The sequence below is a fragment of the Taeniopygia guttata genome, chromosome 4, assembly GCF_048771995.1.
Source record: "Taeniopygia guttata chromosome 4, bTaeGut7.mat, whole genome shotgun sequence".
In the NCBI taxonomy this organism is placed as follows: Eukaryota; Metazoa; Chordata; class Aves; order Passeriformes; family Estrildidae; genus Taeniopygia; species Taeniopygia guttata.
In genome coordinates this window covers 68,579,145-68,604,164 of record NC_133028.1, presented here as the reverse complement: position 1 = coordinate 68,604,164, position 25,020 = coordinate 68,579,145, and the positions used below count along the sequence as shown (strand labels likewise).

The 25,020-nt window shown below is 49.8% G+C and overlaps 2 protein-coding genes across 8 annotated transcripts in view; one reads left to right on the top strand and one right to left on the bottom strand.

Moving 5' to 3' along the window:
* ALPK1 (alpha kinase 1) overlaps positions 1 to 19,485 on the top strand; it is a 34,881-nt gene extending 15,396 nt beyond the window's left edge. For 5 of the 7 annotated variants that reach the window (XM_072928882.1, XM_030272135.4, XM_012573239.5 and 2 more), the window contains 13 exons: positions 973 to 1,127; positions 8,566 to 8,764; positions 9,640 to 9,699; positions 10,345 to 10,431; positions 11,105 to 11,181; positions 12,142 to 12,237; positions 12,628 to 12,732; positions 13,096 to 15,085; positions 15,343 to 15,496; positions 16,046 to 16,208; positions 16,299 to 16,485; positions 16,745 to 16,951; positions 18,344 to 18,650. In XM_072928882.1, coding sequence (XP_072784983.1) covers positions 973 to 1,127; positions 8,566 to 8,764; positions 9,640 to 9,699; positions 10,345 to 10,431; positions 11,105 to 11,181; positions 12,142 to 12,237; positions 12,628 to 12,732; positions 13,096 to 15,085; positions 15,343 to 15,496; positions 16,046 to 16,208; positions 16,299 to 16,485; positions 16,745 to 16,941 — 3,470 coding nt within the window. In that variant the 3' untranslated portion in view covers positions 16,942 to 16,951; positions 18,344 to 18,650. Of the gene's footprint in view, positions 1 to 972; positions 1,128 to 8,565; positions 8,765 to 9,639; positions 9,700 to 10,344; positions 10,432 to 11,104; positions 11,182 to 12,141; positions 12,238 to 12,627; positions 12,733 to 13,095; positions 15,086 to 15,342; positions 15,497 to 16,045; positions 16,209 to 16,298; positions 16,486 to 16,607; positions 16,952 to 18,343; positions 18,651 to 19,055 lie in introns of those variants that run through there. The other 2 variants (XM_072928885.1, XM_072928886.1) reach the window with 2 other exon arrangements.
* A 3,605-nt stretch (positions 19,486 to 23,090) lies between these two features.
* Positions 23,091 to 24,590, bottom strand: NEUROG2 (neurogenin 2). The gene has a single exon (XM_030272144.4). The coding sequence runs from the start codon at positions 24,504 to 24,506 to the stop codon at positions 23,808 to 23,810; it is 699 nt and encodes a 232-aa protein (XP_030128004.2). The 5' UTR covers positions 24,507 to 24,590; the 3' UTR covers positions 23,091 to 23,807.
* Positions 24,591 to 25,020: the final 430 nt, after the last annotated feature.

The window sequence follows — 25,020 nt, the reverse complement described above, 5'->3', positions numbered from 1 at the left end:
TGACTTTTTGGAGGTGGGCCCTAAATCTCCAACTTCCTGTTTCTTCCCAGGAAAGCCATACCTGTCAATGTGCTGCAGTATGAGCCTGTAATATCCTTTTTATGAAGTTCATTTTCTACAGTCCCTGCATACGGGATTGATTAAAAAATATGTAGCAATGCATTTATTGCATTGCCTCGTTACAGCAGCGATGGTCTCTGAGCAAGGTTTTTTTCGGGGGATTAATGGCCAGAAGGGGCCAGATCTGCAGCTGATGATCACCATTAACCCCATCTGGTCAATAATCTTTGTTAATCCACTTTTATTGGCCAGAGAGGCTGCCCAGCCGAGTGGTTAGCACGGCACAGCACATCCACATGACCCCTGCTGCAAGGAAGACTAAACGTGGGCTGTGGCTGAAAGGAAGGGACAGATCCAAGCCCAAATCTCTGGCTCTGTGCTCCTAGCTGTTGCATCCTTAGTTGGATCAGGTTGGAGACCCACCCAAAGCTGATGGAGTGGCTTAGGACCAGTATGGAGAGCGAGCAGGGAGGGACAAGCTGCTCAAGATCTTGTGCTTAATATTCATTATAGCCCTTCAGATTTCTGTCTGATTGCCATCTATAGTTCAGGTTTATCTCCGGGTTTGGAAGTGGCTTTGCAGGGTGGCTCTGCCACTATCACCTGAGCAATGGGGACAGACCAGGGGGAGACAGGGGAACCTGTTTCCTCCTGCCTCTTTTGGATCAGCTCTTCACGCCCAGGCAGCCACCAGCCGGCAAGACTTCCTGCTAAAAGCCTTTTTAATGGCTGGAGGCTCTCATTTACCTGGAGGGCAGTGCAGCCAAGGGGAACGGATGGCAGGCCAGCTCCCCTGCCCTCCCCACCAGGCTGAGAGCCCTTGGGAGCAACTGGGAGAAGCCTTTTTGAGGGGTTGGTGTGGTGAGTGCTGAATGTGCTGCAATACCTTCACCTGCTCTTTGACCCTTGCAGCTCTGCTTCCTGAGGAGCTAAGGAGCCTTCTGGAGGAGGCCAAGGAAATGAAGTGGCCCTTTGTGCCGGAGAGGTGGCAGTACAAACAAGACCTGGGCCCAGAAGACAAAACAAACCTGCAAGATATGATCAGCGCCAGGCTCCCTGACTTGCTGGTATGAAGTTCAACACAGCTGGGGTATAAAATGTCCCGCCCTGGTGCTCAGGGGGTTTCACAGGGCACTTCTGCTTCTGCCTCCACTAAGGTGATGCTTTCATTTTCCCTGAAGAGCTGGCATTATCATAACACTAAAATGCCAAATGTTCACATTATGTTTTTTTTTTAAAAACACACTAATTTGATAAGAATGTTGTGCTTTGTTTAATTCGGCTCTGCAAGTAAGTCATGAGGATCACTCTCTTTAGCAGGGCTTGCACTATTCCTCACCTTCTCTTCTTCCAATAAAATTACATGGCAGGATCCCTTTGAGGGCCAAAGCTGGCCAAAACCTAGGCAGGAAAGGCAAGGATTCAATGTGATTTCACCTGTGAGTAAAGGAGGACTGTGTAAGGAGTTGCAAAATCCCAAAGGTCCTTGGAGATCCAGTCCCTTAAGGTGATGAGTTTGAGCTTAAAAGTTAGAAAGTGGCAAGAAATGTGGATTGCTTTTTGCTTTTCTGATTTTCCTGGAGACATGACAGACGTGTGGCAAATAGAGGACACCTTTTTTGTATGGTAAATGTAATATCTGGGCTAAGGGGAGTGGCTGCTCTCGGGTATTTGTTTTCTCTCTCCCTTTGGTGTGTGTGGCCTGAGACAGAAATTTATGGTGGAGGTTGACCTCCTTTAGAATCCCAGCTCAGCTCTGTGTAACTCGGGAGCGTTTGTGTGCTCCCTCCCGGGATAAGCACCTGCAGCAAACTCCCCGAGAGACCTGGCTAGATGGGAGATTAATGTGGCTCTAATAGTGGGGCAGTGTTTGCAGCATTATGCCCTCTCCCCAGGTAGATGGATCTTTTCTGGGATGATACCAATTATTTATTGCTGAAACATCTGTTGATAACTGCAGCTGCCCTTGTTAAACAAAGCCTATCGTGGGGTCAGAGACTATAGGGACCTCAAATCCTCCTCCGTGCTAGTTTTGGGCTATTCACCCACACCCCCTGAAGTCCATTGGTTGCCGTTGTCTCCAGTGTTTCATCCTGCGGTGGAAAATACTTTGTAAACGTTGTGCTGCCTTTCCCCATGTGCTTTGAAGTATTATTTCATCTTCATCGGTAATTTATATTCCAGCGCCATTGTACCATGGGAAAAAGGGAAAACCTTTTTTGTTTTCCATTTAATTGTAGATAGACTGACATTTTGACCTGTATTATTAGTATTAGTCAGGAAAAAGGATTTTTTTCCCCCTTCATCTATTCCTTCTCCCCCCCTCTTTTTTATTTTAAATAAAATTTCAAGGCAGAGCAAAGGCTGCCTCAGTTCTTTGAATAAAAAGCTGGGGGGGAAATGAGGCTGAAGAGAAGTGATTACAGTGTGATGAGGAAAGATAAAAGTCTGAGCAACTTTTTTTTCTTCTGGTTTTGTTTTTTTTTTTTTTTTTTGGCATGAGGGACAGAAGGATAATTTAATTCCCCAAAGGAAAGAAAAAAAAATTTAGCCTTTATCGATTTATTGTTCGAAAAAAGAAAAGAAAAAAAAAACCCTTTAAAAATTTTTCCTCTCTCTCTGTTTATTTTAATTTGCCATGCTTAGAATAAGTTCATAAACCGTGGTTCATTACATTTAAGAAGCGCTTTGAGAGCTGTGAATGAAAGGCGCTTCATTACCATAACACACTGGCGGTGCTGCAGCAGGCAGCGCTGCCTCCCTCTCGGCGCTGGGGATGTCTCGCTCTGGGAGGGGGCTCAAAAGCTCCATGAGACCGGCACAAGGAGTAAGAGGATTATTCTGCGCCTTCAAGGCTTTGCCTCGGCCTTCTCCAGCTCTTAAAAAAAAAAAAAAAAAAAAAAAAAAAAAAAAAAAAAAAAAAGTGGGATCCGCCTTGCCGGCTCATCAAGGAAAGGCAGAACCACCTTCTTCAAGTGCTCTCCTTCCTCTTTGCTGGGGGATGCTCAGCGCCCCTCTGCATCCCATAGAAGGTGCAGGGTTTGCTTTGAATTTTAGGTGGTTTTTTTTTTTTTCCTTTTTCCTATCGGGACTCATCACCCGAAGGCCACTGCAGTTCAACAAGCTCAACGTGCTGAAGTTTTTCCACGTTTTCCTAACAGGTTTCAGCCAGCAAATCAAGCCCTTCCTGTAGCTCCTGTGGTGGGAATCTGCACTGAGGCCCAAAGGGTGATAGCCAGCATCTGTGTCCAAAGCTAAAACTGGGGAACACTGGGATTTTTTTTTTTTTTTTTTTTTTTTAAACGAGGCAAAGCAAAGTCAGAATTGTCACAGAGTCCTTGCTGGCAGAGATAAAGAAGGAGGGATTATTTTTCCTCTCTAAATACCACATGCGCTGTGGGGTTCGGAATGGGGCTGCAGCTCCCAGGGGTGCCCTTCCTGCAGGTCTTTGCTTTCCCAGGAGATGGAATTAACCTAATGATCGGTGAGCAGCCAATAGAGGGCAACATGCCCATGTCCACGGAAGCTTTGATCCCAAAAAACCTGCTGTGGCTTTAGTTGAAGGATGATTCTATGCCCCCACGTAGTTCTCTTGTGGGATGGTTCATGCTACATTAATATTTTAAGGGGTTTTTTCCTTCCTTTTTTTTCTTTTTCTTCATTTTTATCATACTTATCAATAATTCCTGCATTCAGTCATGGACCAGGATCTGCTGGGATGGGTACAATGGGAATACAAATGGAAAAACCTTCAAGAGTGGGGCTGCTCTGGTCCTTCTGCAGGGAGCTGTGCAGGCTGGCTTCATGCTCCCCGCTGTGGATGGGGGAGCACGGATCCTGGCCCTGCTGGCACAGCACCTCATGGGATTTAATGGGAATATTGAAAAGAGTGGAAAATAAGGTCCTGCAGCCCATGGCTAATTAGGTGTTGATGGATGGCCATTAGGGAAGCCATTCCAAGGGACTGTGCCCTAACTGTAGGTGTGTGTGTGGCACTTAGGAGCTGGGAGCCTTTGAAGAAAGAACTAAAGCTGGGGCTGAGGATGTCGTTTTCACCTCCTCTTAACTGTGGGTGTGGTAACAGGAGAATTAAAGCCCTAAATCGGAGCCCTGGGATCTCGGTTGTTGAGGCTGACCTTTTGCTACCTGCCTCCTCAGAGCTCTTCTTGGGTGATCCCAGTGAAACGGAGAGTGATGTGAGGGATGAATTCAAACCTGGAATCGGGAATCGCGGCTCCCCAGCCTCCCGCGGGCTTTGTAAGTGAGAAGTGTCAGAGATGAGGTAAAAAAAAAAAAAAAAATTTAAAAGGGTAGCTGGATTCTGTATTTGTGTAGGGCTGTCACTTCACTTTGCTCGTGGGTAGGATTTACTCCTGCCACAGGCAGCTTCTTAGAGTATTTACAACTTTAAATGTGTTTTCTCAAGTGTATCGATGTTTTGAGGACAGGGATTCAGGGAAGAGTCTCTCATATTTTTAGATGTCAATGATGGTCTTGCAGTTGCTCCCTCAGGGGGGTTCTGTCACTGGTTTTGGTATATTTAAGTATTAAAATATCTCCTTTTAATGTGCCACAATAGTTTTTAAGTGGTCCAGAACAAACCAGGGCCGCAATATGATTGTGGCACCTCTGTATCTTTGGTACTAATCAAGAGCAGGAACCCTGCATGTGACCATGGTCCCCCAAATCCCTGCTGCCCTCTTGGATATGAGGCCCTCAGGAACCCCCCTTCAAGCAGCTCCCTGGACATTTTAGGAGTTCTCTTTCTGTCCTCATCACAAAATGCAGCTGTTCTTTTTTCTTGAGGGAATGAGGAGTTATTCCCAGTCTCAGACTTGGTGAAGCAAGATAAAATTGGTTGTAAAAGCTGCCCCAGCCTGTGGTGTTTTGAACTGCCCCTAATGGACCTAACGCTGCTGCCTTTGAATTCCCAACTCTCGGGATGAATAACTTGGGATAATTAACAGGGAGAATTTTCATCTGCTCGGAGCCAAGAGGGAAGTGTCCAGGAGCTGCCTGTTCCTCGGCCTGCAGCAATTCTCTGTGTGGCTGTCCTGTGTGTCAGCCTGGACCTCCGGACACGCTTCCTTCTGCCCATCCCCGGGGTGCTGGGAGGTTTAATTCCCTGCTGTTTGTGGAGTGGGCTCTGATTGCCAGCTGAAAGGCAGGGCTTGATAGAGAAGTCCCACTCGGTGACAGCAGCTTTGGTCTCTGGGAAGGACAGGCTTTGCTGGCGGTGCGTGGGGTAAGAGGGGGAAAGGCTCCAGCCCCATCCGTGGCTCTGTGTTTAATCTGACAGGGGGAAGGAAAACAGGGCAATTTGTTAGGGTTCAGTGGAGTGCTAACTAGGAGCAGCTCCTGGGAGAGGACTGAAGCACCTGGAAGTACCTGTGTACCTCCAGCACTCCTGCCTTGTGCACGGAATTAGAAATTCTTTGCCGGCCGCTCTTCGTTTTGTGTCTTTTTAAAAAGATTTTAAAGCTCGACTGCAGTCACAAATGAAACTAGGACTGAACCAGTCTGAGACGAGTGGATATCAGCAAACACAGGAGTCCAGAGCACCCACACAACTGTGGGGACGCTCAAAATGAAATCTTTCTTTCCCCTGCTTTTAATCACGCTGTTTGTAGAGGCGTTTTTCCAAAGGGGATCCTCCTGAGCCCGAAGGCTATGGAGGAGGGCTTGCCTCTGGGATCTCGGCTTTATAAAGAGGGCCGAGAGAGTGGATTAAATCAATATTTCATTTATTTGGGCTTGTAATTCCTCTTACATCAGCTGCCACATAAAGATTTTCCCCTATTTCCTTCCCCTCCTCCTCATCCTCATTTACTATGCACCAATAATTTCCCTTTGACGCTTTCCTGCCCGTCCTAGTGCCAGATGGCCCCGGTTCTGAGCTTCTCCCCTCTCTTGGGAGCGGCCCCCATTGTCAGTGCAGAGGAGGCGTCGTGGCTTTGAACCCAAAGCTGGGACCCAAACTTCGGGAGGAGCTGAGCCCGCTAATGCAGGGAGCCATGCGAACCGCACACCCTCCCACTCTCAGCTCCATTAAGGCGAAACCCCCTCGACTAAAAGCTGCTTTGCATTCCCCCCAATGGTCCGTGTATAGAAATCTGCAGCAAATTTAATTCCCCCGCCACCTGATTCCACTTCCCAGCCGCGGCGAGGTTCCCTTTGTGTCATAAACTCAATTAGGCAGATCCATTTCACGTCGCGGGCACAGATGCGAAAACAAAGTGCGCGCGTACCTCGCTCTTCCCCTCTCTCCCCCTCCCTCTCTCTCTCTCTCTCTGGATGTGCCTAAAGTGAGTAAATCTGCCAGATTCTGGTCGGGATGGAGCAGGATGAGGCATCCCGGGAGCCAGAGGGGTTTCCCCGCCTCCGGGAGCCGCTGCCCCGGTTGGTTTGGGAGTGATGCTCCGGGCGGAGGTGCTGAGGAATTCTGCAGCCACACGAGCTGGCAGGGAATGAAAGGAGCGGGCATTCCTTTCTCGGTGTCCCGCTCGGGACACGGAACCGTGCCGCTGTGTGCCACACAGCATGCCTCCCAAAAAAAAAAAAAAAAAAAAAAAAATAGACCCGTTTCTCCCCCTGGCTTGACTTTTCTACATTTTGTGTCCATTTGGGTTTGGAGAGGGACACAAGAGGTTTCGGCATTGAGCGGGGAGTTAAATTATGCAGCTGCAAGACTGCCAAGCCCTTCAGAATAGGATGCTTCGTTTAGATTTTCCACAATGCTATTGAAGTGCTTATTTTCCTCCTGAAGAGACACAAACAGATGCAAACTTCTGTAAACACTTTAGAAATGAATTCAGTGAGTTTGGCCTCTCAGCAGTGCTCAATAGCTGACAGAAAAATGTCTAATTAGTGCAAGTGGAAATAATAGGGCCACTTGGATTCCTTCCATCCTCCTCCAAGTCTACTTTTCCTAGGATCTCAAAGGCCCTTTTGTTTGGTAGGTCACCCTCTCTCAGGCTTTTGTGCTCCCATCTATTAAAGGAAGAAGGGGAGGAAAAAAAATAGATTAGGCGATGCTCTGTGCTTAAATATATGGCCTGTTGATGAGCATTTGGAATGGCTGGTTTGCAGTGTCAGTTTACAGGTGCTTGGAGAGGGGGATTCCTCCATTGTTGGCCGGCACAGGCGGAGTTGTGCCTGCCGGAGCTTCAGGAATCCTTTTCAAGTGCCATCCTCTTAGAAAATCTAGCTCAGGCTGAGGAAAAGGGAAAAAAAAAAAGAATAATAATAATAATAATAAAATTTGTACAAATCTGCCCTGCTGAAGAGCCATGCCCATACCAGGCCATGCCCAGCATGGGAAGTGACGGGCTTTTGGCAAATGTCCCCAGGTCCACGTGGGACTTCTGAGGCTGTGTCTCCCATGGCTGCCTTTACTGGCCTTCTGTCCTGCTAACAGCAAGGTGTGGGAATCCAGGGCTTCCCTCTGGCTGACCTGGCAGGTCTGGGACCCTGGCAGGGGGTCAGGAACCCCCCTGGACAGAGCCCCCAGAGACACTGGCTGTGATCTCTGTCCATGGAAAAGAGTTTTCAATCTTACAGGATGAATTACCAGCTCTGAGTGTTTGATATGAGTAATAATTAAGTGTGACACAGGTGCAAAAGTAAAATTTTAGGATTCTAGATTAGGGGTTCAAAGGGGACAAGATGGAGGAAATTGGGTGTGTCTTGTCCTTTTTCTCCTTCTTCATGCCCTCCATGTTTCACTGTGGTGTTGGCATTTTTCTGTTGGTTTAGGCTGGGGACACACTGTTCAATGTAGGTGACAGATATTTGCGCATTATTGTAAATCCAGCACAGGTAGTTTCTGGTATATAATGTTTGTAACATCCCACTGAGGGCAGAGCCCCACACGCTGCCCTGCAGGACAGAGCTGCGGCAGGGCAGCAGAACATGTTAGAGATAAACAGAATAAACAGCCTGGAAACCAGCACAGACGAATTATGGCTTCTTCTTTGGCAATGGGGCAGAACGACAGAGACTTTCTACAATCTCGGAATCACCAATACCCACAGATTCCAACAGCAAGGATCTCAGGAATTCTGACAATTCCCCACGTGGGTGCCATGGCCCCACTGCTGTGGGCATCCAGGAGAGTTCATAGTAGTCATCAAGGATGGCCTGCAGGGGAAAAACATTGTATTCCCGGCCTGTTTGTGGTGTACAGAGGAGTGGGTGGCCTGAGCTCCAAATGGGACAATGACTACAGTGACCACTTCCAGCCTTCCCAGTCTCACCTCCGCACTTTTCACCTAATTGCTGCTAGGCATGACTTAAATTCATTAGCAGACCACCAAATTCTGCAGTTCCAAATATCACATAATTAAAAAAAAAAAAACAAATCCAGAATTATATCTACAACTCAAACAAAACAAACAGCCTATCCTAAACACGACAGCAGGAGGGTGAAGAAGGGAGCTGGTGAAGCTGAAAATTTTCCAGCGCTCATGAGGTGTTTATTTTTGGTTTTTTTTTGTTTTTTCCCAGGCTTATCTGAAGGCTTCCATCCTGGTCAGGGACTGCAGCACAGCCACGGCCGTGGTGTTCCTGCTGGACCGCTTCCTGTACTGGCTGGATGCCTCCAGCCGGCTCCTGCGGGTGGCCAAGGGGCTGCACCGCCTGCATCCCACCGCTCCCATCAGCCCGCAGCTCCTCATCCGCCAGGCTCGCCTCGCCCTCAACGCAGGTACGGCTCTGCTCGGCCCCACAGCAGCCACTCCACTCGGGAGGGGACACTCGGTCCCCTGGCAGCGAGTGACACGCTGGCCGTGCCACATCTCCGAGCGCGCTTCCCGCTCCCGGCCCCCTTGAGCCCGGCCCGGCTCCTCTCAGTAGCACAAAGGGGCCGGTGTAAAGGGTTTCGGAGCCAAAAGCGGGAGAGAAAGTGGTGAAAGGGTGTGGGAAATACTAATTGGAGCTTTTGTCCCTTAACAAATCTTCCCTGCTGGTTTCAAACGGGGATATCTGAATTGCTGTACTCCTGAGCAAGGGCCTCTAGAAAAGGAAATTAGAATCCTGGCATTTTCTCTACACTGTCCCAGCTGCTTTTTATTTTTCAGTGGGGCCACTTGACTATGCCAACAATACAGGTTACAACTCCTCCAGGATAAAAAAAAGTAAAATTCCATCATTCCTGTGACATGGACAGCATCTGAAGGATTTTTAACACATCTTCCTGTAGCTGTGCTTTCCGTGGAGAGACCTAAATGGGTTTCCAAGGCCCACGTTTCCTTGGGACAGAATCCAGCAGCACTGCTGCTGAAGGAAGCAGGCTAGACTACTCTCTTTTGGGGGGGTAAATAAGAGCTGGGGATCCCAACAATCTTCCAGGAATATATAATGTGTAAAATAAAAATGATACATTCAGAATTTCACATTACTCTGCGACCACACGTTACAGAAGGTGGGGCACCTGCATTTCTGGCTATGGACAGAACAGCAGTTCTATGTGCAGGTGATACCTGATGAGTATTTTTATTCACCTCATGCCACAATACATTTTTATGTTCATCTTCTTTTTTTTTTTTTTTTTTTTTTTTTTTTCCTTTAATTTTCAATCAGGTAAACTTTTAAAAGCTGAATATATCCTAAGCAGCCTGATTAATGACAACGGAGCAACAGGTATGTGTAAATTTGTTTTCCAATTTCATACTTGCAATTTTGGGGTGATTTCTGATCCTAATTTTAACAGTTACACCAGCCTCGAATAAGCCAAACCAACCCCAGTAATGACTCCTTACACCACACTTCTCTTTCCTTCACCATTCCCTCCTAAAGTGTGGGAACATTACTTAATTTTTGAAATTTCTCTAATTCATCCTTGTATGTACCTTCACTTGGGTGGGAAGATATTCTGAATGGAGAAGTTTAACCTGTGGAGAAACTTCAAGCGACTGAGTGATGCAGGAAACTCAGGCAACTCTATCCCCTCAAAAATCCAGGTTGTTGGAGTAATATTCAGCCTAATGTTACAGACTAAATCCCCACTGATCTCACGGACTAAATAAATACTTTATGTTTTATTTTCCTTTCTTCAGGGCTTCTTTAGTGGGTATGTTCAGGTTGCTGTACGATTGTGAAAACTGAGGCAGTTTTCAGGGTTCTGTTGGTCTGTTTTCCCTGGGAAGCTGAGATTCTCATATGGAAAGGGCTTCCATTGCAAGGAGGAGAATCCTGGCAGCTTGCTGGGATTCAGGTAACCCTTGGAGGCTGAGAATGCCAGGAATATTTTTCATTCTATGCCAAGTTTTCCCACCCCTCCTGCAGGAACCTGGCGATACGCCGAGGAGAGCGATCGGATTCTCGTTCAGGCAGTCTGCCTACAAATCAGGGGACAGATCCTGCAAAAGCTCGGTAAGGCTCTCTTCTAAAAGCTTCCACTCAAGGTTTCCCCCTGTTTGTTTGTTTTTTCCCCTTTAAAACGTTACACTGGCACATGTCAGAATTTTTGTTTGTGGTGAACGCCCTGTACCCATAAAAGAAGCACAGAGGATGAGAAGCTGCACACCCATCTCTTTGCAGCAAGGGCCTGGAGCCGTGTGCCAAGCAAGCATATGGCAGGAGTTATCATTTTATTACTAATCTCACCTGAAGCCAAGGAACAATCTGAAATGTTCCCTTTTTCCCTGTGCCACTCCATGTTTGTCACAAATTCACTATTCCCAAAGGCAAGCGGTAGTTTATCACAAGGACATCCCAGCAATGTCCTCTCTCAAGACAGGAAAATCCCTGATTTTCAGCAGGATGGGCTTTTGTGTTCAGGGTTTAGCACCTGAGGCAACAGACTTCTTTTTTGTGCTTTTGGTTTGAGATGCCAAATCTTCCATGACTATGGAGCTGAAGTCTTTTATGAGGACAAAATGGACAGCCAAAAGCTGAAGGAAACTCATAAATGATTAGAGTCACTGAAGCAAAACATGCCATGGCATGGTTTTATCCTGTTCTGAGAACCCAAGGTGTGAAATAAGCTATGGAAATGCATCCTTGTCAGTCCCCTGCTCAGTGCCTGTTTTCTGGTTTGTTTCAGGGATGTGGTATGAGGCAGCAGAGTTGATCTGGGCTTCACTCGTGGGATACTTCCACCTTCCTCAGCCAGATAAAAAGGTGGCATTTCCTTTCCTCTCTGCATCTCCCTGCCAACCCAATAACCACTCCAGCTTGGCTCTTGCTTCCTCCAGCAGCAGTGCTTCGGTGACACACCTCGGCCAGGGTTAACAGGCAGCGCAAAGTCTGTATTCCGCGTTGTTTCCGCGTGCATGCACCACCTTGCCCACACTTCTTTTCCTGCAGGGGGCTGAAAGCAATACTCCTCATTAAGCAGAACCATCTGAAGTGAAACCATCCCTGAGGATGCCTCTGGTGCCTCCAACAAGGACAGATTAATTCCAGAAAGCAGCCATAGATTTTTACCTATTTCTTAGCATTAGAGCTAATTTTTTCCCCCCAAGCACGTGTGTGGTGGGTGATGGATTCCCCTGGCCCTGCAGGACCTGAACACCTCACACAGCCACCCTGCCTGTCCTTGACACCTTGGTGAGGCTGGGCAGCACTAATCCTCCCACTGGAGGTGAAGCAGCCATGGCAGCATGTGTCCGTAGCTAAACAGGAATGTGAGCCTAAGCCTGTCGAGTCCTGGGGTGATGCTTGGAGAAGGTGTGTAATTGGACCCCAGCATAAGATATCCCACAAACCCAGACCTTGTCACCTCTTGTCTGCCATGTCTTACAGCTTGACCTCAAGCTCAGAACGTTTCTGTGTTCTCCATTTCAGTGGCAGCAGGGGATTCTGCAGTGAATTTTGTGAAAGCTTACGTGAGTTTCTTAATTATTTGGCCAGGCAGGCCCTTAGGTGGCATCAGGTCTTCCATATTACTGCACTTCCTGCAAGTGAAATTAATAAAACCATACCAAGATGACATCTCCAGATTTCTTAGCCATGTTGCTCTTTGGATCTTGTTTGTGTATTTGTTTGCTTGTTTTTCTGGCACGTTCAACACAACAGAGCAGTAAAATTCAAAGTACAGGGGAAAAAACCCACTATGAAAATTTTAAATTTCTCTTTCAGGGAATTGCCACATCCTTGGGTATTATGGCAGACATCTTTGTTTCCATGAATGAGCAGGATTATACACACTTCAAAACCAGTCCTGACGTTGACCTGGTGAGATTTGGTTTGGGGTTTGTGTGTGTGGGTTCTTCAGGTGGTCTCAAATTCACCCACACATTTCCTCTCCCGTGCTGAGAGGGCTAAAGAAACTTCCATTGCTCCCAGTGGAAAAGCTCAGTAGCACCTAGATGGGAGAATGCCTGGCTTCAGGAAAAAGAACCTACTGAGATTATTTTATAGAGTGTATATATTTAGGATATTTATAAAGTGAAAAGTGACATATCCATGATAAACCTTAGCAAAAAGGGTCCTGCAGAAACAGGCCAGGCTGTTATTTAAGATATGGTTGTCCCTGCCTACCAGGCCCCATATATTTGGAAACAAAGTCCTTGAGTTGAGTTTTTTTCCTCGTGTTTGGGTTGTCTGTTTTTTTTCTTTCATCAGAGCCTGCTGCAAGAGTTCAGCCACCGCTTGCTATCGGCGGCTGAGGCCTGCAAGCTGGCAGCTGCCTACAGCCAGTACACCCCCCTGTTTGTCCTCACAGCTGTGGTGAGTGTTACTCCTCCCTCTGGAAGTGGGATTTGTTCAGGGGAAGAGCCCAGGCTGCTAAATTTGGCTGTGACGTGGTTTTCAAGCAGTGCATCACACGGGGTGTCTGTGTTTAGGGTTGGGTTGGTTCTATGGGGTATATGTTGTAGGAAAGCTGCACAGAGTGAGGATGGGCTTTCAAGCCCTGGGAGTGCTGCTTCTCCTAGAACCATAGCTGTATTTCAAAGGGGAAAAAAAAAAAGAGGAAGTTTATTTCCTCCAGGAAACACAGCAGCAGGTGGTCAGAGCTGAGCTTTGCTTCAAATTGTTTAAGGGAAAGAAATGTGTTTTTAATTCCCTCATTCCTCTCTGATCCCCTCCCAGAACATCCGTGGGATGTGTCTGCTGTCCTATAGTCACTCCAAAGACTGTCCCCTGGAAAAGAGAGACTTCTACTTGTCCGAAGCCAAAGAATCCTTTGAGATTGGGCTCCTCACCAAGGAGGAGCAGAGTGCCATCACCAGCAGGCAGGAGCTGCACAGTTTCATCAAAGCTGCCTTCTGCCTCGCCACCGTGCACCGATGGCTCAATGGGGAGAGCCAGGAGCTCCGTGAGGCCACCCAGCTCTGCAGGGAAGCCCTGGGAAAGCTGCACTCCTACAGCACCTCGTTTCCAGAGGAGGAAGATAAGGGGATGCTTGCCAAAGAGATCATGTCTCTGATCGCAGCCGTGAAGAGGCGCCTGCGGGTGGGAAGCTTCCCAAATTCTGATGCCAGGTCTTATGTCCCAGACAGTTATAAAGGCTCGGTACAAAAGCCTGTCCTGCAAGGGGAAACCAGCTTTGAGAAAATCCTTGCTAAGCATTCCCAGCACCACCTGTCAGTGTGCCAAGTGTTTGAAAAAACTTGCAGGATTCATAAAACCACACCGGGAGAAATCCAGGTGGGAGCTTGTATCACAACCTTAAGAACAGAGACCAAAACCATGGACACTGTGTGTACTGCTGAAGACAAAGTTCACCAGGGGAGTGGTCCTATGAAAATCCTGGACTCACCAACAGCAGGAAGCAGCTCAGAGGGACTCAATGGCCGAAGAAATCAAGACAGTGGCTCTGGTGTGATGAAAATTTCCTTTGAAGAAGAGATCGAGCCATTAGAGATTAAAATAAACAGTGAAAAAGATGTTTTCAGCAGAGGGAAGGACAGGAGCCAAAGCACTACTTCTGAGAACTCTTGGTGCAAGCTGTCCAAATCCAGTTACTCTTCCAGCTGGGAGGAGCTGAGCTGTAGTAGCAGCAGAGAGTCTCTCAGGGATGGGCGGCAAGGGGAGAAGGGCTCACTGGAGGAGCAGTGCTGCACCACAGAAACCGATGGAAGCGGCCAGGATTCACCCTTGTGCTCTTTGCCTCCCAGAGCCTGGCATCCTGCTCCTCGGGAGCCCCTCCATGGCTCTGGGGGGTCACCTCAGCATTCCTTAGAGGGGTGTGCCCCTCGAGCACGGAGGATGGTGGAGAAGGAGCATCTCTGTGGAGAAGAGCACCGTGGAAAGAGCTCCTCAAAAGAGAAAGCAAACTGTTCGAGCAATGAGTTTCCTTCCCTCTCCATCTCTTACTTTGCTCCTACGAGGCAGGAGGAGGAGAAGTCCTTTTCCTGTGCGGAGCTGAGCTGCAGGACCAAGGACAGCAGCAGGGAGGGAAGCCTCGGTCGCTTTGAGTGGCTCCCCCCGGGAGAACCCGCAGATAGCACCGAGGATCCCTCGTTTGAAGCACAGCCCCCCCAAAATAGGGGCGCCTCTGTACCATCAACAAACATCGGGCTGAAAACGGGCAGTGACTCCTCTGTGCGTGGCTGGGTGAGGAAACCTGCCCTGCTGGGGAACAGATCCCTCCCAGTGCCTCATGTTGACACCCAGGCAGAGACAATAGATGACACTGAATTTGAGCTGATCAGCATGGGAGACTTAGTAAACCATTATCCTCCAGCACTGGCTCCAAAACATGCAGCAACTCCCAGTGTGCCAATAGCTTTGCCCTCCCTGGGAAATATATCCACAGCCAAGCACTTTGACTGTGCCACTACAGAGGAAGGTGAAGAGAAGTCTCAGGATGTGGTCAGCAGCAAGGAACAATCTAGTTCCTCTCTGAGTTCATGGATCAAATCAGCACCGATGCCCACGAGCTCCCCTGAAGGTTCAGTCCCAAGGGGAAGTGGCTTTGCCTTCACACCTGGGAGAGCGAAGGAAGAGATCCTGGACCCTCGGTTTCTGAGGGATGATGATTACAGGCAGCTGCTGGCAGGCGTGGAGCATAATTGGCTTGTCCAGAGACTGATGCCTACTGGGATTTTTAGGAGCAAAGAGCTTCACAAAGCGTACTGTGAGTTCCCGCCCAACAACCTGTGTCTCCACAGACAACAAGCTTGATTCAGGCTTTTTAACATAGTATTTTAGTCAGGATTTAATTTTTTATCTCATTTTACCCCATTACTTGAGTTTAGATTCCACATGCCATCCCTGAAAACTGTTAAGATAATGATCATTACGTTAATCATAAATAACAGCCAGTCCTCAGCACAGGCTTAGAGCAATCCTGTGGATTTTTCCCTTTTATCTGTGGTGTTTTCTTTTTTGTAGCTGCTCTTCTTCTGAAATACTCCAAGAAATCTGGGCTGTGGACAGGCCAGGAGACAGCTGTGTTCATCGGGGACTACCTGAACGTGGCCAAGGAAGGCAAGCAGAGAAATGCCTTTTGGATACACTTCCTGCACCAAGAAGAAAGCCTGGGAAGGTATGGACCCAGCAGATTTCTGAAACAAAGTGCTTGTCAATGCTGCTTATTTGTAAACATGGATAAAAACTGTCTGGTAAGATTTGCAGTAGCAAGAATATTTTATGGCTTTCCCAAACGTGTTGGACATTTTGGCAATCTTTCCCACCACTCCATGTAACTCTACCTTTTAATTTCTAGGAAGGAAAAGCTGCTTTAGTGTTGTCTTCTAACAGCTAATGGCAGAGTTCAGATCATTGCTAAAAGTAGCTTATGAATTGTTATGGATGGAGAACAATATCTTAATACCTCTGAGTCAGCTCTCCCTTCAGAGTTAAGAAGAGTTGAGTTTCAACATTCTAGTGTTATGATGGATCTCAGGATTTGATGGATAATTTTTCACCTCTGTGAGACAGAAAAGAAAATAATTCCACCCAGTTTTAATTGCAGCCATTTAAAATGCATCACCCCCAGGTGGATTTGCTTCTGACAAGTTCTGCTTTGCAATGATGTTTCTATATCACAGCACCTAGGGCAAACACCGCTCCAGACTCTTCTCCTTTTGCTCAGGTATGTTGGGAAGGAATATAAAGAGGAAAAAGGACTCCTCCATCATTTCAGTGATGTGGAGCGACAAATGACCGCCCAGTACTATGTGACAGAGTTCAACAAGAGGCTGTATGAGCAGAAGGTCCCTACCCAAATCTTTTATATCCCGTCTGCAGTCCTGCTGGTAAGAGCTGTCTGGTGAGCAATCCCAAGGACCTGACGAGGAAGGGTGTCTTGGGTCAATTACAGCAGCAGTGAGGCTGTCTCCTTTCAGATACTTGAAGACAGAACCATAAAAGGGTGTGTGAGTGTGGAACCCTACATCCTCGGGGAGTTTGTGAAGCTGTCCAACAACACCAAGGTGGTGAAGAATGAGTACAAAGCCACGGAGTACGGCCTGGCTTACGGCCACTTCTGCTACGAGTTCTCCAACGGAACTGATGTGGTCGTCGACCTTCAAGGTGTGTATGACAGTGATGTTTATGCCTTTCACACTCAGCCTCTGGCCCACAGGTGTCTTTGGGGTATTCATTTGGTTAAAATTCATTATGTGTCTCTTAGGGTTCTGCTTTTGCTGCCATAGGTGCAAACTGGGAATCACTGAGGTGACATGAACAGAGCGAGGGCCATGCCAGGCAGAGAGTCCTGAGTGTGGTAATAAAAAGACTGTGGTGTTTATCAAGATAAACAAGATATCAAGATGTGCCATTTCTTCCACAGGCTGGGTGACAGGTAATGGGAAAGGCCTAATCTACCTCACAGACCCCCAGATTCATTCCCTTAACAGCAGAGACATTTCACGCTCCAACTTCGGGAAGAAAGGAATTTACTACTTTTTTAATGATCAACACGTGGAGTGCAACGAGATCTGTAGCTGCCTGTCCTTGACAAGGCCCTCGGTGGAGCTGCTGGCCTAGTCTGGCACAGGTCAGTCCACAGAATGACTCAGTTTTACCCTACACATCTTTGGGAGCAGGTTGTCCAATGAGGCAGTGAAAAGCTGCCTTCATTTCCCACTCTCCTCTCCCCCACCAAATCCCCTATGTCCTACTGCCCCTGAGCGCTGGGATCATTTATCTGGGGAGATTTTCTCCATGAGAAAGGGAGCACAGCATCAAAGTTCCACAAAAAGATGGGTCCCTAACAGTCTTAGCTTGAACAAAACCATCTCCTTTTGTTTCTGCAGCCAGCAGAGGTTTTTAGGCTTTTGTCCCCGCGTTTTAGCAATGCTATTGTTTTCTAGGTGATGTTTGTGTCGAGTTGTTTGGAAAGATGCCCTATCCCTAGGCCAACTGGTTAGAACTAGGTGTAAAGAGGGAGAAGGAAGAGGGGGGGAAAAAAAATTAAATCTCTTTATTATGGTGCATAAATCTTCAGTCTAGGGGAGCTGCGCAGCTGCGCGGGGAGAAAAATGCATTCAAAAATATAATGCCAGTGTGAATAATCCTTTCCCGAGCGCTGCTCGCAGACTGCTCCAGCTTTGTCAGGTGAACTTGAACCGGGCCATCAGATTTGCGGCCGTTCCCATTGCACACTGTCTGTCACCCCGGGGCATTCAGCATCTTGCCCGTTGTTATAGAGCCAGCGAACAATCCATCATTGAGCTGGCTGACACGGCGCTGAAATCGGCATGTGACGGGACACTCGGCCCCAGTGTGTCGCAGATTAAAGTGATACATGGAAACTCACGTGTTACTGGGAAGATTAAGCCCGTTATCTTGTTGTGCAGCCAATAAAAGCCAGCCTTGTCCTCGCTGGGCAGTGGGGAAATGCTGCCTTTAACCAAATGACAAACCCGCATAGCTCCGTGCTCCGGCCAGCGAGCATCGCCGGGCTCCGGAGGGCAAACAAAGCTAGTTAGCAAGATCCCGGGAATTAATGAACAGCGGAGATGCTGTGTTAAAGCCTCTCTGCAGAAGCTTTCCCTGCTCTATAGGGACAATTAAAACCAAAACAAAACCTCTCGGACAATCTCCGCACAACAAAGTGTCCCTAATGCGCTGCCAGCAGACAGCACACGCAGTTTTGGGAGCCCTGACCAGTCATGCGTTTTCCGCTCCTTCATGCTCAAAGGAAGAAAAGGAAAATTTATATAGACATGCTTCTGAATAAATCCATCCCTATGGAATTTTAATATTTTGCTTTTTGTCTAATATTTCCACCTAGCAGCTTAGTTCTTTTGTTGGTTTTAGGAGACATTTTGCCACCTCAGCCAAAGTTACAGCTACTCGCAGGTAAAAGTTAGGGTCGAGGATCAGCTTGTTCAGCTCCCTGTAAAATAGACATGGCATCATATTCTACTGGTCTTACTTTTTACAGGATTGGGCGCAATTTCAGATGTATCAGGCACTCTGTCTTCATCCAGGGCTTGGATACTGAAGTCATGGATTTACAACCTCACTGCCTGAAGAACAGGGGTTCTTCATGAACGTGGCTCCAAACACACAGAGTTTAAGTTACTGGTTCCTATTTGTGCTATAAATAGGGGATTATTGAGAAAATAAATAGTTGACTCTGAGGATGGGGGATTTAATATTTTGGCTGTAAATTTCATCTTAGATCTACAGACAAAAAAAATTGCTGTTATTTCCTCTGGTTTCAGAATAAAGTACTTTGAACTAACTGAGTAATCGGAAATACTTTTTCCTTTTTTAATTAGAAATTGGAAGTTTTTATTGGAGATACAGTGGTTTGTATTAAGTAACTTGCTACTGAGATTCTTTTGGGGCTTGATTAATTGTAGTACTCTCCAAATTCCAACCTAAGTGCTCGGTGTAACCATTGAGCGCCAGGCTCTACAAAATGAGTGGAACTGTGCCGTGCTGAGACAGTGAAATACGAACTGTAGGGACACCACACTTCAGGAAAAATGAAACATTTTTTCCTCTCACCTAAACTGCAGGATTGGAGTGTAAGGACTTGTGTAAGTGCTGCTGTAAGTCAGGCCTGCTTGTGACAGTGGTGACACACTTTCCTGTCCTTCAGGGAGGGCGTTTGCTTAAAGAGATGTTTCCTCCTTCCCTTTCTGCAGGTGTCCAGGTGAAAGGCAGAGTCTTGTCCAGTTCAGTAAAGCTGATATCCAGGGAACAAGCTGATGCAACCAAAGCCTGCTAACAGGTAGAATGGTTTCCTCACTAATGACTCCGTGGAGCACTTCAGGGAACTTCTCTTAGAAATGATGCGGTGGGAAAGGAGCCCCTCAGTTATTCCAACAATACAGGGCTGAGCCAAGCTTGCTTCCCCTCTCTCCCTGGGAGCTGCAGCATCCCGGGCCATTCGGGCTGGCAGAGAGCGGGCATGGGGTGACCCCTCCAGCTGTGAGGCAGCCCCTCCACGCGAGGCAGCACGGCCCCGCTGCCCTAAACGCGAGCCCAGCTGCTGGATTTCGGCACAGCTCCTTCCCCAGACACAGCTATTCATGGGGAACGAGGGGAAAGCCTCACATCAGCAAGCACAGAGCTGCAGCCCAATCTGTTCTGCTTGGAAGAACACAGCAGCAGCAGCAGCAGCTTCCTCGGCGTCTCCTTCCCACTGACCCGAGCCGGGGTGTTTGCAGTGAGGTGTTGGTTGGTACCTGCTGCTGTCACCTCTGGGGAGGCTGCTGCTCTAGCCCTTCTCTCCCTGGAGTGACACACGCCACCATCCTTTCTTCCTCTTGGATGAAATCATCTTCCCTCTCCCCTGGCTGAGCGGGAGCAGATGGGGCCGCTGGCCTCCGCAGCCACCCGCTGCCCCAGCTCGTGTGAGCCCGCTGCCCCCTCCCAACAGAACCTAATCCCATTCCCTAATCCCAAACTTCTCCTCCAAGATGTTCTTGAGGCACAGAGTGTATCTTCCATCAAAGTTACGAGCAGTTTGCTCAGCACAGGAGCAGCACCGAGCAGGGTGGAGGTCCAGCATCCCTGGGGACACCCGGGTGGCACAGCCAGCGCCCAGGGGAGCAGGATGAGGGCAGGATCCCCCCGGCAGGCAGCAGGTGCCTTTCCTCCCTGGGTAACAGCCCAAACTGGCGTGCTGGCTACCGGGGCTGCCGTCCCCTCCGAGCAGGACATCACGTTAATAGAGGTTGATTTGCAAACGGCGTCGCCCCCCCGCGCCCAGTGCCCCCCTTTGCCTGACTCCCGCTTTTCTGCTCAATGGCACAGATGCTGCTTTGTGCTGCCCAGGACCAGGCAGCTATTAGCAGCAAATCCAGCGAGGGAAATTAATGAAGGCGACTACTAATAAAAGACAGCTCAGGACAGCCCGACCAACTTGCTCCGAGCGGTAATTAACTTTTTTTTAAAACTCATGAAGGTAAATATGCCATCAGCTTTGGGCCGGTCTCTCTGCTTTTTAATAAAAGGAGGAGGAGGGGAGGCGAGGGAGAGGGGACCGGCTGTGTGTCACAGCCGCCCCAGCACCATCCCTGTTCCCTCCTGGCCGCTGCAAAGTTACCCTCCAAGGATTTTTTTTTTTTTAGAGGCTTGATTTAAAATCTGGCAGGAGTTCTGCCTCTCCTTAATCTCAGTTCAGTATGAGAGGTCACGGGGATGAGCAGGCTGCCAGAATTTTGCTGGACCTACACAGCTGTTGCAGAATCATAGGAGAAGGCAGGATATCCTTATATTTTTAAATCCTTACATCTTGCTATCCTTACATTTTCAGCTTGTCGGAGCAAAAGTGTTTGTCTCAGACTTTAAAACACAAGGTACTTTGTACTGAGACAACAACCTACATCAGGTCACAAAAAAGATCCCACTGGGATTTCTGCTTATGCCAGGGGATTGGCTGTATAATAGATAATTGAGATCCTTTTTTGCCCATGGGGAATGGGAACTGAGGCTACGTGGGCCAAATCTGTACATAATACAAGAGTGGGGGAAGCCCAACCTGAGGCACTTGAGGAAGGCTTTAGGAAAAGTGGCTCTCTCACAGCTGAGAGCCGTGTCGGGAGGGCTCTTTAACCGTGGCACTGCCTGGACAGATTTATGCCTGCCATGAAAGGCAGCGTGCGGCAGCCCTTGGGGTGCTGGTTTGGCTCCTCGTGGCCATTCTTATGCCAAGGAGGGCTGTAAACCCCCCTGGGGGCCTTCAGGCTGCCCCTCCAGCCCTGCTGGCGCAGAGGAGCTTTTATGCCAAAATACAATACACAGAAGGATCATAAACACATGTTCTGGGGCTAGGGGCTGCCATGGAAACTACCCCCAGGTTCCTCACATCATCCAAGGAGGTGTTCGCCCATCTCGCATCTCCTGGTCCGCTTCCAGCTTGGCTGCAGTTGGCTCTGGGGGCTTCCTGTCACCTCCAAAAATCAGTCTTCTGAGAGAAAATAGGGAAATACATGAAATAAAGAAACGAAGGAGAGGAATAAACTCAAATTAGGGGGCAAGAATGGGAAATAGACACTTTTGGCCATATTCAAACGAAAAATCAGGATGATGGTGACTGGGTTAGGTGACAACTCCAACCTCTCCAACTCAGCTTTTGCCAGCATGGTCTCACCACCCCCTCCCAGCCTTGCCTTCCTCAGGCCTCTTTTCTCTGAGGGCATTTCCAACCAAGGCCAGCCACCCCAAGGGAACAGGGAAGGTTTGGCTGGCGTGGCTCCCACCCCAAACCCCTCTCCAACCCCCCCTCCATCCTCCGTGTGCTTTTTCCCACGGTGGTTCCCATCAGCTGGCAGGATGGTGAGGCTCCTGCCGCCAGGCTCTGTACCTGGCATGGAGGGAAATACCTGCAGGATGACACACCTGGTGAGGAGCAGCGTCCCTTCCTGAGGACAGCTGTGGGGAGCATCCACCCGGGATGTCCCCCTCGTTCCTGCGTGGCTCCAGCATCGAGGGAGAAGTGCATCCCATCCATCCATCCCGGCCTTTTGAAGAGCCAAAGGCACCTACTCCAGTGCCTCTTAAAAGAAAGGGAGAAGCCAGGAAGGACAATGAGGCCCAACCAGAAAAGACGGAGAGAGCGCTCGTCTCCTTTTTGGCATTCCTGGAGTTTGGTCATTAAAAGGGGTCGTTAAAAGCGGGTGAGAGTGAAAAACCCGCTCCCGACGGGCTGCCCCACGCACCGCCAGCGCCGTGAAAGGCTCCCTCTTGTTTTGTTCCTCCTGGCCCGTGGCAGATTTGGGGGAACACAGCTTCATCTTGCTGGCCACATCAAAGCAGTGATTATGCAAATGATCCCACTTTTTCTTTTTTTTTTTTTTTAGGGAATTATTTATCACACAATAACCCCCCTGCCAGGGGGGGAAACAATAGATCAGGCTAGATAGCACTGCTCGCCCGAGGCTGTGGGGCTGCAGGGGGATAGACCCCCGCACAGTTTATTGGCCTAACCTAATTTCACTAATTCTCTTTTCACACATTTTGGGCTTTTTTTTTTTTTTTTTCCCTCTCTTTCCTCCCCCTTCTTTTCACGGACGTTGCTCCGAGGTTTCACGCTCCCAGGATCCAGAGGGCACCGGACGGGATTGGCGTGCTGAGCATTTTATTTAATTAATACACTCAGGCGCCTCTGCTGGTTTTTAATGATTTCCAAGTGTTTGTACCCAGAAGTCACAAAGTGCTCCCGGGAGCACGGGGATGATGATTGAAGAGCCTGGGCAGCCTCCAGCATCTCCTTCCGTGGTGACATCCCTGGCTGTGTGCTGTGCACGCTGAACCAAACCCCCTGAAATTGCCTGCGACCCGGAATTCATCTGACCCTCACAGAGAGGAAATTCTTCCTCCTTTAACCCATGGATTTTTAGCTCGGCAACATTTATTTCCTAAGGTCTTCTTGGTGAAATCCATTGGCCTGAAGTGTGATAATTCTTTATCCATCCATCCCGCATTTGCTGTCAGCATCTTCTGTACTGAGAGCCAAAGGTAAATGATCAGTAAACTTCCACTGAACTTCCCCCTCTCTCTCTGTCTCTCTCTCTGTCTCTCTCTCTAATGCTGGTTCCCAAAGAAACAGTTGCCCATGGACCCAGTGACATCGGGACCCACAGGATCTTGGTTTCACCAGAGACAAGGACAGGCCAAATCCCCTAATTCCCAGTCACTGGCACATAAAGCAGAAAAAGCAGCAACCCCGAAGTTACGAAAATTAGAGCTTTTTATTTATATTTTATCACAAGGACAATCCCTTTGCTCTTCAGCTGTAAATACATACTAGAATAAACTCTGTAAATTATACAAAAAATACATCTTTTCCATGAAATCTGTCTTTATAATAAATAAATGTGAACACGTGTGTGGCTGATTGCTGTAATGTTCCGTGTCTGTTGAGGTTTTCAGTCTGTTGATTTATTTTTAATCTCCTGAAAGAAGGGGGGAGTTCCTTGTCCCCTAAAGGTCGAAATAAATAATGTATGAGGAGATCCTTCCCCATTTTCCCCCTCCCGATTTTTTTTTTCGCTTTTGATAGAGAGTTCAGCCTAAATTTCCACGCTTGCATTCAGCCCTCACAAAGCCTACAAATTATACAATGACTTCTAACCTGGACCCCTAACAAAACAATTTACTTTTTTTTTTTTTTCCCTCGCTTTGCACCCCCCTCCCGCCTATAAATCATAAGGGACAGATGGCAAAGAGGGGAGCGGAGAAAGGGGGGGGACACACACACAAAAGCCCCGCGGTGACAGATCTGGGAAAACTGGACAAAGTGCACATCGGCGAGAGAGAGAGAGTAAGAGAGAGAGAGAGACGGAAAGTTTGGTTTGGCAGGTGCCGTTCCCACAGCCCGCCCTGCCCTGGGAAGCGGGCAGATGCCGCAGCCGCCGCCCCGGGGGCAGCCCCGGGAGCGCCGGGCCGGGCTAGAGGCAGCGGCGGGGCAGCGGCGGCGGCGGCCCCGGGGCGAAGCGGCCGGGCCAGTGCTCGGGATCCGAGGCGGAGCCCGCGGGGCTGGCGGGCGATAAAGTGCAGGCGTACGGGGAGGCGGAGGGCGCGGGGCTGGCGGCGCCGCCGCTCCAGGAGGAGGCGGGCGAGGGGCTGCCCTCGGCGGGGACCGCCGCTGCCGCCGCCCCGTCGGGGCCCAGCCGCGCCGCCCCGGCCAGCCGCAGGGTCTCGGTGAGCGCCCAGATGTAGTTGTGGGCGAAGCGGAGCGTCTCGATCTTGGTGAGCTTGGCGTCCTCGGGGAAGGTGGGCAGCACGTCGCGGAGGGCGTCCAGCGCCGCGTTCAGGTTGTGCATGCGGTTGCGCTCGCGGTTGTTGGCCTTGAGCCGCCGGCTCCGCTTGATGCGCTGCGCCGTCTCCGCCGTGCGCGCCGCCCGCGGGGCGCCGCGGGACCGCCCCGGCCGCCGCTTCCCCTCCGCCCGCCGCAGCCCGCGGCCGCCCGGAGCATCGACGGGCCGAGCCGGCGGGGCGGCGCGCAGCTCCTCCTCCTCCTCCTCCTCCTCTTCCTCCTCCTCCTCGGCGCTGGACGGCAGCGAGGGCGAGGGGGCGGGCGAGCCCAGCCCCAGCAGCAGCAGCTCGTCCTCGGCGGGCGTCGCCAGGACCTCCGCCTTCACCAGCATCCTCGCGCGGCGGCTGGACGGGGCCGCACCGGGCAGCACCGGGAAGCAGCGGGCGCGCTTCTCCTCGCCTCTCCGGCGGTGTGACGGTTCGCCGGCTTGACGGAGCGGGGCGGGGGTCCTGAGGGGCGGGGGTGGGGGGGCAAAGCGCGGAGGGGGGGCGCGGCGGGGGCGCGGCGCTGGCACGCGCCCCGGGGGCGGCGGGCGGGCGGGCGTGCGGGCGGCGGCGGGAGCGGCGCCCGGGGCCCGGTCAGGCTGCGTGTCTGGCACACGACCCTCCTTAACACCCCTTATATACCCCGCGGGGAACAATCAAACCTACCCCCGGGGTCCCCCTCGCCCTGCCCGCCCCGCCCGCGACTCTTGTCGGGGGCGCCGCCGCCGCCCCCGCCCCGGCGGGGCCCCATTGGCGCCTCGCGCTCGGCTGGAGCGTGCCGCTAATTTATTAATGAATGGGGACGGGGCGGGGGGGGGCGCGAGGCGCAGCGCCGGCCAATCCCCGCGCCCCGCGCGCCAC

What these genes read in the sequence shown, in the direction of transcription:
- NEUROG2 (XM_030272144.4), bottom strand. Translation starts at nt 24,506, where the DNA reads ATGCTGGTGAAGGCGGAGGTCCTGGCGACGCCCGCCGAGGACGAGCTG.